The 15,968-nt window shown below is 39.3% G+C and overlaps 1 protein-coding gene across 1 annotated transcript in view; it reads right to left on the reverse strand.

Annotated features, from left to right (window-relative positions):
- Nucleotides 1-1,220: 1,220 nt before the first annotated feature.
- Nucleotides 1,221-15,968, reverse strand: part of REF6 (relative of early flowering 6) — a 29,418-nt gene continuing 14,670 nt past the window's right edge. Inside the window, exons 5-7 of the mRNA XM_088985720.1 lie at nt 10,300-10,997; nt 3,775-4,596; nt 1,221-2,772 (exon numbers count right to left, since the gene is read on the reverse strand). Of these exons, the coding sequence (XP_088841846.1) occupies nt 1,478-2,772; nt 3,775-4,596; nt 10,300-10,997 (2,815 nt within the window). The 3' untranslated portion in view covers nt 1,221-1,477. The remainder of the gene's footprint in view (nt 2,773-3,774; nt 4,597-10,299; nt 10,998-15,968) is intronic.

Below are 15,968 nucleotides of genomic sequence, written 5' to 3' on the forward strand. Positions count from 1 at the left end.
CAAATTTTAATCCTAATAGATTCAGGTCAATTTTCAAATTTCAAGTTTTGTATATAATGAAATAAATTAATGTAAATATAACATATTAAGTTTATTATTATAATATATATATATATATAATATATATAACATATAAAAATATATAATATAACCAAATTTAAATTTTAATTGAATCAAATGGAGTCAAATCCAAATTTGATCCAATTATATAAATACATCATTAGAATTTGAGATAATTGGATCAGATGTTGGATCCAACCGAGAGTTTCAGGTATCATGACAAGTCTAAAGCTTATTTATGTTCTTTTATAAGAAGCATTTTTCCTCTATTAAGACTTTTACTCTTTATGTTTAGTTTGTTGACAAAGGCATTTTAATCGCACAATTGGATAATTTGTCTTTATGGAAAAGTGATTTGCCCACTTGGAAAATTTACAATTATCTAAAAAATGGTTTAAAAACTTACAAAAGAGTATTTTCTATAAACCCTATAATTTTGTAGGAAAGAATGTAAGGAAAATAACGTAAATTAACTCTCCCCAGCCCCCTCCCTTTGTTCCCAACAAAAGGACAAGACCTAAATGTAAAGTGGGTCGTATAGAGTATAAGACAAAAACGAATGATTCACGAAAGCACATTAGGCTCAGTTTGGAAGCAGTACAAAGGCTCAGTTTGGAAGGAGTACAAACGCAAATAGGACTGTACATATTTGCATTTGTATTCCTTCCAAACTGAGCCTTATAGGAAAATTTTGGTGGGGGACACATGCCGTGTGTTTAATAAAATGGGCCCCAAAAATGATATTGATGTGTGGTGTGATTCACTTTTAAGAACAAAAGATGAGAATTCCGCGAGATAACATATATACAGTTATAGTTGGGAACCGGGAACTTGGGATGCTTCAAGCCAACAAGCTTTCATTTCAGCAATCAACACTGATAACTTGAATCTGAATGGGTGGGTCGTGGGTGGCAACCACAAACATGGCAAGCTTTCACTTTCAGCACTATTCGTGAACCTCAATTACAGACTAGTTGCAAACTTGCAATTCCACCCAATCAGATGAACGATTATCCGACCGAATCATCTTCGTGTGCACGTATTCCATTCCATCTTCCATTTTTCATTAGAAATCTTCCGACTACGGAGGAAGTGACCTGAGCAGTGACCATCCCAAGAGTCCCAACTCCCAACCCATTTCATCATTTGGAATATATCTGTTTTGGATGGAAATAATTTCTCTGGTTTAAGTAAATTAACGGGCCCAATGAAGACCCCACAAAACAGATTCAGTGTGTCATCCACTCATCTTTGAAGAAAGAAAAAAGAGGGGCAGAAAATACAAAAAAAATTACAGAGAATCCTTGATTGATTCCAACTCTAACCATCTATCTATCTCTACCCCTGTCAATGGAATGGAACAACAGTATTAATCAGCCAATGTTATGTTACAGCCCTTTGTGTTCCTCAGGTTCTCCTATACCTTACCCTTCTTTACCGAGTGGCCAGTCTTCCGTTTGTGACGGCTAAAATCTGACACAAACCGAAATGTTTGACCACAGCCTGGTTCATGGCAAACGTAAGGCCGGGCACCAGTGTGCACTCTTATGTGCTCAGTCCGTGCCCATGCCCACTTGAACGTCATCTTACATCCCTTCCATGGGCATTTCAGGGGGCGGTCATCCATGTGGACACGCCTGTGCTGCACCAGATACTTGTGGGAGAAGAATTTCTTCCCACAACCTTTTACCGAGCAGATGTTGCGCTTGTGCAACACCAGCTCTTGCTTTGAGCTAAAACCCATTGTGCATCCCTCCATATCACACTGGTATTCTGCTTCCTCATCTTTCATATCTACTTCATTATTACTTGGAGCTTTCTTGGCTTTTTTCTTCTTTGTTTGCTTCTCATGCATCATCTCCTTCACTTCTCTCGAGGGCTTCTTCGGTGGTCTCTTTCTTAGGCGTGTGCTGGGTCCACCTTCAAGGTCATCCTTCTCATATGAATCCTCCCATCTGATGTTATTTTCACAATCATTACGATGCCGTATGGTCTCTTGTCTCATCTGTCCACTTCTGACTGTTCTGAGATTCTTCACACCAGACGGTGTATCAGGTTCAGGTGGCTCATCTACAGTTGCTTTATGGTTCTCTCTTTGCTGACATTTCTGTTTCTTGATTGCTCCCTTCTCAAATCTTTTCCTCTTCCGTCCAGACTTTTTGGCTATAGTGTTTATTCCACCTGAGGAATTCTTCTCTGAAAAATCCGGTTTTTCCTGGCGGTTAATGTCTAGTTTCCTCTCTGGCTTTTCTTTTGGCACTGCTCCTGTGGAAAAGCTTTTTGCAAGTTCTTCTTCATAGTCATCTATTTGACCTAAAAAGGGATGAACCTGGTTCGACATCCAGACCTTCCCACACCATCTGCCCGCAACAAGTATCGTCTTCTGCTTGCCAGGCCTCTTCCCAGAAACCTTTGGTTTTGTTGGAGAGTTGACTGGAGAACTCCTTCCAAATGCCTTGTATATGACTGAATTGTATGGCATCTGTTTGCTGTAGAAAGGAGTGTAGCTGAGAATGGCACTGTAATACAGATTGATTCCTAACTTGGCAGCCCAGTCCCCATTAGTGGGAATAACTTCATCATCATCAAGGGTCAAACGGATTCTCTGCTGATCTTCTTCAGTGGCCTCCCTGAATGGAACATCCTTCCATATATAATCAATTCCCATTTCTTCTGCTAACGATTTTGCTTCTGCTTCTACCTTCGGATACTCTGCAAGGTGAAAAAGGAAAGAAAAATGAATGCTTGCACTTTTTATTTTTCTTTTCTTTTTCTGAAAAGACTGTTCTCAGTAAAATAATTAAAATAAAACGACAATCATACGCAGCAGTGATATGTTTTACTGCTCATGCCCACTGAATTTTGGGAAAGCTTTTTATCTGAAGCTAAAAAGAATAACCAAGCTGTCACAGAATTTTAGTCAAATTTATGATTGGACAGTGAGTACAGTGATGGAAGTACAAGGCAGTTATGGAAGCATCAATACATTAGACTATGAGTTGATCAACAGTTCAAACAGTAAATCCTATAATAAACAGAAAACCTTTGTTTCCACACCATAATGTTCCATAACAAGGAGATTGTCTGTAGATCAGAGGATAATATTCCCTGAGCAAACAGTGTAATAATATTAATAACAAAATCAGCACCATATTGTGAATCAGCAATCATCCCAATGTCTCTGGATAAATACAAGTATCCTCTCAATGAAATGGGATCAGTCCCCTCATTATAATTAACCATTGTCGTCATAACCATCATTATTATGGGGTTGGCTACATGAACTTGTTTCGCTATTCCGTTCTGTTCAGTGTCATATCTGTCATTAAGTCATAGGTGCTTAAACCATTTCTTACTGCTTCCACCCAGGTCCTTTTTGTCTGCCCCAAGCTCTTCTAGACCCTTCCACCAGTAACAGATCACTTTTTCTAACTGGTGCTGTAGATGGTTCTTCTTTGTACTTGACCAAACCACCTCACTCTACTTTCTCTCACTGTATCACCTATTAGAGCTACTACTAGGTTCTTTCCTATGATTTAATTTCTGAACCTATCCATCTAATAAATATATAATATTTTATTTTCATAAAATACATAAATCATTACATTATTTTCATACAAATGGAAAATATACTATATACTTAACATATATTGCTAGTTTGATTTAATACAACATGGAGGACTTTTCATGCGTCAAATTCAAACCATAACTCACCTGGATGACACAGAAGTAAAACATGCACTCCACCTATGGGATGAAGTTGCTTTTCAACTTCCACAGCATGCTCAAGACAGAATATATGCAATCGAGAAGAATCACTATCAGGCCTTTGCATCAGTGAACTGGCTTTGCCCTTTACCGATTTATCAGCATCACTGAACTCAGATCTTTCAGCCAAATTAGCAAGAGGGAGACGGTTTGAGATAGCATTTGAGGAAGTAGAAGGCCTATATTGAGGACCGGAATCTGAATTCTCCAACTTTCCATCTCTGTAACAAGCTTCAACAGATCTACTTACAACCCTCCTAGAAAGTGCAAGTGGATCCCTGTATGTATCATCTGAATTGTTCGATTCCAAGGTCACTAAATTCTCTCTGTCACTCTCAAGTGGGATATCAATACTTTGTTGATTATTCATGAAAGTAGCACTTGGTCGTCCAGGAGTCCTTTCTGAAGCATAATCTTGAACAGAAACTTCATTCACATAACTTACTGTATTGCTGGTTGCTTCATCCTTGTGGTTTGGCTCAGGCAAAAGAGGTGATTTATGTTTAGATGGGGGGTCTGATTGTGCAGATCCGAGTTCTCCTGAAGAGTCTCTAAAATCATTTTCGTCAGAAAACACAGGTTTCTCAGTTTTGTCCTGATCATCTTCAGAGTCTGATGAGTCATAGGCAACTGCTAATAGATCGAGGGAGGAAATGTCTTTCTGAGCTTCAGCATCTGCAGCAACTTTACTACTTCCACCTGCCACTTCAAATTGGTAATCACCAGACTGGACTGGGACATCATACAGACCACCCTTCCCCATTTGTCCTGTGTATGAAAAAGTAGGTATGGAATTAATATCTGCACCAAGTTAAACATAAAATGAATCATAGGCAAAACTAAGACAAAAAAGCAACCGTTGCAAGATAGAAAACAGCACTGTTTCCAGGTATAATTCAGTTGTTTGAACAAATGGATAGGAGGATCTTTGAAAGTGTAGGTAGATAAGCATGCCTGTGAAGCATTGAAATCGCATCAACGCCTTTAAAACAATTGATTCCTCTGAACACCACCCAACTTTTACATTCTTTAGTATCACATGCAAATCCATGAAAGCATAATTTGTTCAAAAAGAGATTAGGAACTTTTCATACCTAAAGCCCGCAATTTTCTTGTCAACTAGCCTAGCTTCTTTCCAGGTTAATTTTTCTTTTTCAATTGGTTCCAAGTAGCTTAATATGCTTTTTTTTTTGTAGGCTGTACAACCATTTAGGTTTTTCTTTTTCAAAATAAATGCATATCTGTGTAGTATGTAAAAGGTAATTTGTAATCATCAACAGTTCTCTCCCTTTCAGCAATACAATTATTTTACTTACCTTTCAAAAAAAATGGTAATTTGTTGAGGATTATATAATAAAAAAAGGGTTCTAGTACACTAAACTAATACTGGCTGGTAACCAAAAAAATCTAGAAAGTCCACTACATAATTTGAAGGTATTTGAAGAGGAATAAACAAGTTAAAAATAGCATTATTGAAATGTTTTCAACATAAGATTTTTTTATTTTATCTACAGTGGCTACAACCAGGGGCCATTACTTGGTGTAAATGTGTAATGATAAAATCTTCAACTGGCAAGCATGAGAGAGCAGGTTCAAGTCTGAGAACAGCCATTTTGTGCCCAAAAAGAATGCCAAATGCTAGGACTGTATCCAAACTACCCCTCTCAAGGCCCCAGATAGCCGGGACCAACATTGGGTAATGGCCTATAGTGGCTACAACCATCTACATAGATCAAGGGCTAGGATAGTCTGAAGCTAAGATTTAGTATTTTTATTAAAAAAATTGTAAAGCAGCCATACACTTCTTTAAGGATGAGAGAATATCTAATTCTTTTTTAATAAAAATCTCTGATCAACTACCAATTAAAAAAAGGGTGGGAGGATACAGATAAGTTGTTTATTTGCCTTATCCAACAAATATTGTCAAATTTCTTTGCTAACTCTCTTTTGTACAGATACATTTGACACTTGCTACTGATCTGGATGGAGGACTTCATGAAAGAAGAAAATAAAATTAATGTTGTAAAAAAAAATAACCCCCTTTATTATTTCGATACTACCCATAAGGATGAGATTGGAAGTGAGAGAAGTGGGATCAACACATCGTCAACCCAAGATGATGATGGAAACGGATTACCTATTGATGAAACACATCTAGTAGTAAAGGTGATTCAAAACTGGTAGTGGAATGGCTGCAAAAGGAAGAAACTGGATTCTGGAATTTCAATAGTGAAAGGAAGATATTCAAGTAGCTGACACAAAATATGGATGTGAGACTTGGTTGGGTTAAAAGAACTGCTAATGCTTTTGCTGATGTTCTGGAAAAACAAGGGGTGGGAAGAAGTCAACTGTTTCTTTTTTTTTTTTTTTTGATAAATAAGAAGTCAACTGTTTTGGGCTCAATTGTAACTTTTAAACTTTTCTTGAGGAGAGTTAAGAAAGTTAACCCCTCCACTTTCTTGTATCTTTCCTCCTTTTTTAATCATTAATGAATTTTGTTGTTATTGATAAAAACACATGTAGTAAACAAAATAAAAAAAAAGATTATAGAGAAAGGGATTCAAATTGGTAAGAAGTTGAGATTACTTTTTCTAGGAGGTAATGGCTTGCAAGAAAAGTTTTTATGGAACCTGAAGATCAAGAAAGAGATAGAGGTCAAGTTAATCAGACCACATGGGTTTATATGAGCTAATGTTTGAGGATCTAGGAATGTGGAGATTTGATTGTCTTAGGGTCAGTTATTTGGTGATGACTTGGTGGAGTGTGTTTAAGTGGGTAGGAGAGTTAAGTGGATCAGGGGTTTTTGAGCCTTTGAAGTGAATGATAAGTAGCACATTCCTAATTCCATGTGTAAGAGCACAGAGTTGCAAACCGCCATAGACCCGGTTAAATGTACTTGGTTTTGTCTTGTCTAATAATCAACTAGGAATTTGTGCATATGGTCTAATAATCCACTCCCCCCCTCCCCCTTCTCTTTTTCCCTAGATTCTTTCTCAAACATTTTTCCCTCAGATTTCAGACCACCAACTCACATGGAACTATGACAGCTTGATCCCTCACCGTAGGATATGTAGTGCAGTCCTCCAGGGGTCCGACCCTCAACCTTTGGATACAACTAATCATCACCAAACCCATTGACTTTACATGACTAATGTAAATACTGTGGATTTAGTACTTTTGGTCAACTCCGAAAATTTGATGGAAATAGGATGAATTGAGAAAGCCAATCAATGGCTAGACCCCCAAAGGGGCTGCACTACATACCCTCCAGGTATGAGAGACAGACAGAAAAATTGAGAATCAATAGAGGATTAACAAGGATGTCTCCTTGGAAAGCTATTAGCAAAGCCCTACCTAAATTCCTTCAATTTTTATCAGGTATGATATTTGCTCAGGTAATTTAGTTAAATTTTGGGAACATACCTAGGTAGGTTCTATTCCTCTGAAGGACCGGTTTCCATCTCTGTTTGCTCTTTCATCCTTAGAAGGGGAGCCTATATCAAAATTTGTTTTCCCTTCACCTTCAAGTAATGGATTTGGTTGGGATTTGGGTTTCAGATGAGGACTAAGAGACTCTAACCTTCATCTGTCACTGGATCTTTTAAACATCCTTAATGATGTTTCTTGGATACTCTAAAACCTGATAACTGAATTTGGACCCCAACTCCTTCAGGATCCTTCTCGTGTGCCTCCTTTTTCAACACCCTAGCTTCTCCTTTGACCCCTCTACAACATTTTCCAGTAAAGAGATTTAGGCTAAACCAACCCCACCCAGAATAGGAGCCTTTAATTGGGAGGTTTATCATGAGAAAATTAACACTTGTGACTTGCTACAGAAAAGGAGACCTCACTTATGCTTATCTCCTCATTGGTGTGTTCTTTAAAAGGCCAATGGTGAATCATGCTTTCATTTACTAATATCTTGTCCTTTTTTTATCAATAACTAATATCTTGTCCTTTCGCTACTGGCATTTGGGAGTGGTTTCTTACTTTGTTTGGTTGCAGATGGTTTCCCCCTTCTAACATGTCAAGCCTTCATGTTTCCACTCTATTTGGACTATTGGAGGAAAGAAATGCAAGAATTTCCCATGAGAAAGAAAGCAGGCCTTATAGAATGCATATTCATTAGAGTTGTATATTGGCTAAAGACTTTAAGAGCTATTTTCTGATTTTTCGATGGATGACTTCCATAGAAAATGGCTGGCTAGCTCCTCAATGGTGACACTTAGAGTTATCATCATGGACACCACCAGATGAGGGTTTCATAAAGTTAAATTTTGATGGTAGTAGTAGGGGGAACCCTGGACCTTCAGGTATAGGAGGCATCTTCAGAAATGAGCTAGGTCATGCGGTGGCACTCTTCTCAGGCCTAGTTGGCACTGGAGACTCTTTTAAGGCTAGAAGTCTGGGCAGTTGTGGAAGGGTAGTCAAAGCAAAGGAATTAGGTGTGCAAAAGCTGATTACAGAATGCAACTCTCAAGCGGTGATCAAGTGGTTACAAAATTATGGGAATGATTTCTAGTTGCATCGAAATGAACTAAAGAAGATAAGATGGTTATCTAGGAAAATGGATGTGAGAAACCATTGGGTCCAAAGGATGGCTAACAGTATGGCTGATGCTTTGGCAAATCAAGGAACTGGAAGATCTCTTTTGTTTTAGGCTCTTTTGCGATTCTTGATCTTGAAGATAAGCTGTTTTATCTCCAAGTGTATCGTATTCCTCTATCTTTCTTTAATTAATGAAAGCTTCAGTTATTGATAAAAAAAGGAGTCAATAGAGGATTACCCCATTAATTTCTAAATATTTATTATTTATACTTTCTACTCATTAAATGAAGTGGAGAGTTGTCAGCCACTTAACTTATTCTTACGACTTGCTCCAAATTGCTGCTTGGTGTCCCAAGTTGGCAATTGTTTGAGACTGAATGGACTTGGTATGGGTCAAACCAGGTCGATGGTGATTTGCAAGTCTATGCTCTTACATCATGAATTTTCCAGGGAAAAATACTGTTAATTTCAAGGATCAATTTCACAATGTATTGGCCCGTATCAGCTGAAATGTATCTGATACGCTATTGTAGGGAACTAGGGATGGTTTCGGAGTTTGACCTGTTTCAGGGGGTAGCCAGGCCTTATAATGACCCCTGTGAACATGTTTGGAAAAAAAAGAAAAAACTAAAAAATAAAAATTATAAAGTGCCTACCGATGGCATATCAGTCTGTATCGATATATAGAACCTTGACGGTTTTGTTCTTTTGATATCTAAGGTCCTCCATACATTTGTACTAGATGGTTAACATAACATCTACCAACAGAAAAGGACACAGATACAAGTGATTATGAGATGCACATGATAAGTAATAGAAGACATGTGCGTATGTATGAGAGAGAGAGAGAGGGAGACAGAGGGAGAGAGAGAGAGAGAGATTTGCAACAGGATAAAGCGGAGGGTCAAGATCACATGCATTCAAGAAGTTGGAAGTCAAAAGAACAGCACAAAAGTTTCTGTGAATTTAACATCTAAATGATCAGACCTACATCTAATCATTGATTCAGCAAGAAAATCATGCACAATCAATTGTGACTTGGAAAAGACATATTGATGTCATTGCAATGATATAATTCTAAATAATTAGAAGATGATTCATGCACACCCCCCATTTTTATAAAGAGGGGCACATTGTTAAATCTTGGTCAAGAAACATAAGTTTTAAAAAGACAAAAGCACTCCCTTTTTTTTGAGAAAAGGTAAAGTATATTTGTATTAATAAAAGGTCCTGTGTACAATGAGTAGCTGTACAAAAAAGCACTCCTAAATCAGTACCTAATATTTAACATAATTAAAAAACTTGAAAACATTTAGTCACAGACAGCCATCCTATGCCTTGAAGGCTTCCTTCCTTGCCTAAAAATGAAAAAGAGCGTAGTATCTGAGAATGTACAGATGAATCTCAAGAAAAATATTAAACAGAAATGTAACTTATAGAAGAATAAGAAAGAAAGACATCATGTAACTTGTCCCAACTCCCAACTATACAGGGTCAGCTATGGACAGATACCGTGACTAAGCATGGTAATTACAATAATAAAGAAAATCTTCTGACAACAGAAAGAAATGACCCATATAGCAAGTTCATATTAACATCTCATGGTCAACCCAATGTCATGTGAATAGCATATCTAAATAACAACAAACTTCTAGATAATAATTAACAACATGTCTAGTTTTGTCACTATAGTAATGTGCTAGAAATTAATGCGAAAGTCCAAAAAATAGACAACCTTTGCATCCATTAGTACCATAAACACAAATAGGCTAAGGCCTTTAATTGCAATGAAAGAAACCATCATTGCACATAAAAGACCTTGGAAAAGAAGAAGATTGGGAACTTGCTTACGGCATAGGTTAACCACTGATGCATTCATCAGATGCATGATATTATGGAGAACGATCATCAATCACAGCCTACCTGAACAGGAATTCAACCCAGTCATACTTGCGTCTCCAACTGAAACAGTATATCTATCACTAGTTACTTCAGAACCAACAATCCAATCATTAAAGACGCTACAATCAGTTGACATGAGGTACCGAGCAGCCGCCTCTCTAGGCTGAATGATAGCTGTACATGCAAAGGTCAAAATCCCACATGTCACACATGAAAATAGCCCCTGGTCTACTAATCCATCACCTTTCACATTACTTTCTCTTTCAGTATCTGTGCTCTGCTTTTCTGTAGTGGAACTGCAAAGATCATCATTCCCACATAATGCATGAAGGCTTTTCTGTCCATAGACAGAAGAAGATTTTCCTTTCACTGAATAGAAACCACTCAAATGCCTTAGATGTGCATTTCTTTCTCGCATGGCATCATCTGAAAGTAAATCTTTCGAAGCTTCCATTGTTTCATCAGGACTACATAAGCTAAGTGGCAACCGGGGTTTTACCTTTTTCTGGGAACCAACACGCAAATTTGAGCATACAGACATATCTGAAGAATGTGGAAGAAGTACACATGAGGAACCTTTCTCCAGAAGAATATGAAGAAGGTCATTATTATGCATGATATTTTGCACAAATAGCTCTTTAACCATAGCATCCCCTTCACCCCTCTTCTTATCTTTTAGTCTAGAGCTCCGAGGTTCAGTACCAATGCTTGTAGGTATGCTGAAAACATCAAAACCAGGTACAGATTAAAACAATTAGAAGATCATCTGCAAGCTACTTTGTATTTCTTGAGAAACTTATTCAGATTAGGGATTTTATTCCTTCAAAAGTTGAGTAAACAAGGCTCAAGAAGTATGATGACATGCAGAAAACCACTATTCAACAGGGTTCGCGTTTCTAAGAGAAGGGTTCTAATCTTACCAGGAGGGGGGAGTGGAAATGAATATACAAACTGTAGAGAACACTGATGTGGGCCCCACTGCAGTGGTCCTCACTGTGTTCGTAGGACAGCATGTGTAGTTATTTGTTTCAGTTATAGTAGTGTCAGTTTGTTAATTCAGTTGTTATTTATTTCAGCTTTTATTTACTTTATTTATTATTTAAGTACTAAGGGCAGATGTGTCCTTTCCATTGTGTACTAAACATAACCTATAAATAATAAGAAAGTGGCGGCGGCAGATCTGTTAGAATCTGTTCCTCCTTTCAACCACTTGTGTTCTCCTGTTTCTCTTCTATTCTCTCTTCTTTCTCTCACTTTTCTTCTATTTTGTAAACCTAAAACCTATTAGGATTCAAGACTGATTACAGTCTTGATCTTCTACTTGGTATCAGAACCTATCTAGGACTTCTCATGTGTGTCTAGTCCAGCCGACCACATGAGCACTAGCTAGGGCTGGAAGCTTTGAAGAAGTATTCGGTGGCTGAATCTTGGAGATTACTAGGAGAGGTTCACAGCAGTTGAAGACTTGTCGCGGCTTGCAGAGAGTTGGTAATCAGGAAGAAGCAGCGAAGGTTAGGGCTCAGGTAACCCTAGAAGACAGTAAACTGAAGTACATAAGTAAGTTTTTTTTATTGAGTTTCAGAGACTGCAATCAATCAAGATAGGTTGGACCTGTCTAGAAGGAGGGGCCGAACTGTGTTCAAGTTTGTTTCTAGGGTTTGACTTGCCGAATTGTGTTTAAGTTTGTTTCTAGGGTTTGACTGTTGGGCCGAACCCACCCCCCCTCTCAGAGGTGATTAGTTTTAGGGTTTCATATTGCCCTACAACAAGTCCCACTTGTGCGGACTGCTTGGAGAGTGCAGCTGCGCACTTATTTCAGACCTACAGTTGAAACCCTAATTTTGCTCTCGCAGCAGTGGGCCCCACAGTAGTGATTTGAGAAAAATAGCATCTCAAATTGACAGGCTGCCTGGTACTGTGCATGCCGATTGATTTCAGATCAGATTTGAGTTGATTTCTTGCATATACTGTGATAGGCGATTGATTTCAAAACAGATTTGGGTTGTTTTCATATCAGATTTCGGATCAGATCAGATCAGTTTTGTGTTGGTTTCAGATCAGATTTCAGACCTGCTTGTTTTACTCTGTTTTCTGGTATAGTGGCTCTAACAGTTTGTAGCCATTGATTCTTGATCAAAGATGGAGTTTAAGGGTCAGGGACAAAGTAGTTTTGGAGTTTTGTGTTGGTTCCAGATCAGATTTCAAACCTGCTTGTTTTACTCTGTTTTCTGGTATAGTGGCTCTAACAGTTTGTAGCCATTGATTCTTGATCAAAGATGGAGTTTAAGGGTCAGGGACAAAGTAGTTTTGGAAACAACAGTTTTGGTGGTGTATCTGAAACTGGGTTTTAAATTACAACTATGAGATTTGATGGGTCAAATTACTTGGAGTGGGCTCAATCAGCCATGATGGCTATTGGAGGAAGGGGAAAACTGGGTTACCTCTTGGGAGATATGAAAGAACCTTCCAAGGAGGACCCAACATACACCAAGTGGGTTCAAGATAACTATTTGGTTATGGCATGGCTGTGTAATTCTATGCAGCCACATATCATCCGAAATTTCTTGTGGGCAAAAACAACCAAAGAGATGTGGGATGTAATGAAAGAAACATATTCCCAACCCCTTAATGTTGCCAGAGCTTATGAACTGAAGTGTGAGGTGAACAACCTTAAACAAGGAGAGAAGCCAGGTTTTGTCTACTTCTCTACCTTGAAATCCTTGTGGCATGAGATTGACCATCTAGAGACCTTTGAGTGGGAGAGTCCCAAAGATGCACAGACTCACAGAAAGCAAGTCGAAACGAATAGGGTATTTGAGTTTTTGGTTGGTTTGAATTCAGATTATGACATTGTGCAACAACAGATATTGACAAGAGAGAGTGTGACCCTTTCTCAAGCATACTCCCTGGTGCATAGTGAAGAGACCAGAAGGAAAGTCATGATGCAGCCTCAGCCCTCTTTCCCAGCCTTGACAGCTATTAAACCTAAGCCAGGGGGTGACTCAGAAAGGGACCGGAAGAAGAAGATAAACGGGATCTGGTAATGTGAACATTACAAGAAACCCAAGCACACAAAAGATACTTGTTGAAAGCTACATCCTCACTTAGTCCCAGCAAAACTAAGAAATAAGAAGGGTAATGCTCATGTGGCCGTGAACACTGATTCAGCATCCTCATCAGGCACATCCCTAGAGACTTTAGCTGCTGTTTGGGCTGCCCTCGTATAGTTGGAAAAGGAAGTTGGGAGTTCAGCTCAGCCATCTCAGTCACCATCAGCTCCTGCCACATCTGCATTTGCACATTCAGGTACTCAAGACTCAGCTTACCATGCTTCAGCTCTAGGTAATACTGACCACTGTTGGGTAATAGATTCAGGTACATCTGACCATATGACTAGCTTGCCATCTGTGTTCACTTCTTATCACTTGTCCTCTGGCCGAGATAGAGTGTCCATTGCTGATGGCTCTCTTGTTCCCATTTCGGGCAAGGGGGACATCAAGCTATCGGATACTATCTCTTTATCTTATGTCTTGCACGTTCCTAAGCTTGATACTAACCTGCTTCCAGTTAGTAGTATTACCAAACACATGAACTGTTCAGTAACTTTTTTTCCTGACCGATGTGTTTTTCAGGATTGGATACGAGGAAAGTGATTGGGACTGGCCGTGAGATGAACGGGATCTATCTGTTTGGAGAGAGTTCTCGTCGGGAGGAGTCAGTGGATAAGAAATCTTTTGTTTCCCAGTCTGTGAGTTTGGTTATGCCAAGGTCATTTGTCTTTTAAGTCTTTGAAAAGTTTGTTTCCTGCTTTATTTGAGTCTGTTGAGTTATCAAAGTTGAGGTGTGAGAGTTGTGAGTTTGCCAAACATTGTAGAACCTCTTATTCTTTAAGTAATAAAAGGAGTAATTCCTCTTTTGATATTGTGCATACTGACGTTTGGGGGCCACATCATATCTCTTCGATGGGTGAGTACAGATATTTTCTACTATTTGTTGATGACCATACCCGCTTTTCTTGGGTCTATATTATGCGTTCTCGGGATGAGGTTCCTGCTCTGACCCAAAACTCCCATCAGATGGTTCTCACTCAGTTTGGGACCAAAATCAAAGTCCTTAGATCTGATAATGCAAAGGAATACTTTGCTCAGCCATTGACCTCCTACCTTCTTAGCCATGGAGTTATTCACCAGAGCACTTGCCCTTATACACCACAGCAAAACAGCATTGCTGAAAGGAAGAATAGGCATATCTTGGAGGTAGCTAGAAGCATTATGATTACCTCCAATGTACCTATTCGCTTCTGGGGTGATGCTATCCTCACGGCAGTTTATCTCATTAATCGAGTTCCTTCCCGGGTTCTTGATATGAGAACCCCCTTTTCCCTTCTATACCCAGACGATGAGTAGTTCATTGTTCCCCTTAAAACCTTTGGTTGTACCTGTTTCGTTCAGCTACTCGGGCCTCATCATTCCAAGTTTGAACCTAAGGCCTCCAAATGCATTTTCCTTGGTTATGCACAAACTCAAAAGGGTTATTGTTGCTATGATCCGGTTTCAGGGAAACAGTTTGTCTCCATGGATGTCACCTTCTTTGAGGAGACACCCTATTATCCTAGGGTTTCTCCTCAGGGGGAGAGCAGTGAGAGTGGGGCTGTTTTGAGTTTCTTTCCGCAGGGGGGAGAGCAGTGAGTGGAAGTGGGGCTGGTAGAAATGGGGCTGTTTTGAGTGGGGTTGTTCCTTTACCTATTCCACTGGATGATGAAGGCTGTAGTGGTGAGGATGGTCAAAGGGAGCCGGAGTTGAGAGTCTATCACAGGCGATGTAGGCAGGTTGATCCTAGTCATCGACAGTCCCGGCCAGCTCTAGTTCCTTCTACGGCTCCAGATCCAGAGCCTACTAAGATACCTCTCGTTGTTGCCACTTCCTCTCTTGTGGATGACCTTGATCTCCCTATTGCCATTCGCAAAGGGAAACGACATTGCACCACTTCTACAGCTCACAACGTCTCACAGTTCTTATCCTATGATCGTCTGTCTCCATCTTACCGGTCCTATCTCACTTCCATTGCCGATGTCCCTATTCCAAGAACAGTGCAAGAATCCTTATCAGTTCCAGAATGGAAAGATGCAATGCAAGTCGAAATGGATGCCCTTTTGAAGAATAATACTTGGGCACTGGTTGACCCACCAAAAGAAAAGAAACCAGTGGGATGCAGATGGGTGTTCACTGTGAAGCATAATGTTGATGGCTCTATTGAAAGGTACAAAGCCCGACTGGTTGCAAAGGGGTTCACTCAGACTTATGGTATAGACTACTTGGAGACCTTTGCCCCAATAGCTAAGATGACCACCATCCGGGTTTTGTTATCCCTTGCAGCAAATCATTCTTGGCCCCTGTTTCAGATGGATGTTAAAAATGCCTTTCTGAATGGAGACTTACAGAAAGAGGTTTACATGCAGTTGCCTCTTGGATTCTATGATACAGAGACAGGTAAGAAGGTTTGCCGACTAAACAAGGCATTGTATGGTTTGAAACAGTCACCTAGAGCCTGGTTTGATAGGTTCAGATTAGCCCTTGGAAAGTTTGGTTATGTACAGGCCCAATCAGATCATACACTATTCATCAAGAGGGTGGAGTCCTCTCTGACACTACTTGCAATATATGTTGATGATATTGTGGTGACAGGAAATG

The sequence above is a fragment of the Nelumbo lutea genome, chromosome 4 (genome assembly GCF_056320005.1).
Source record: "Nelumbo lutea isolate HS-2025 chromosome 4, American lotus-T2T, whole genome shotgun sequence".
NCBI lineage: Eukaryota > Viridiplantae > Streptophyta > Magnoliopsida > Proteales > Nelumbonaceae > Nelumbo > Nelumbo lutea.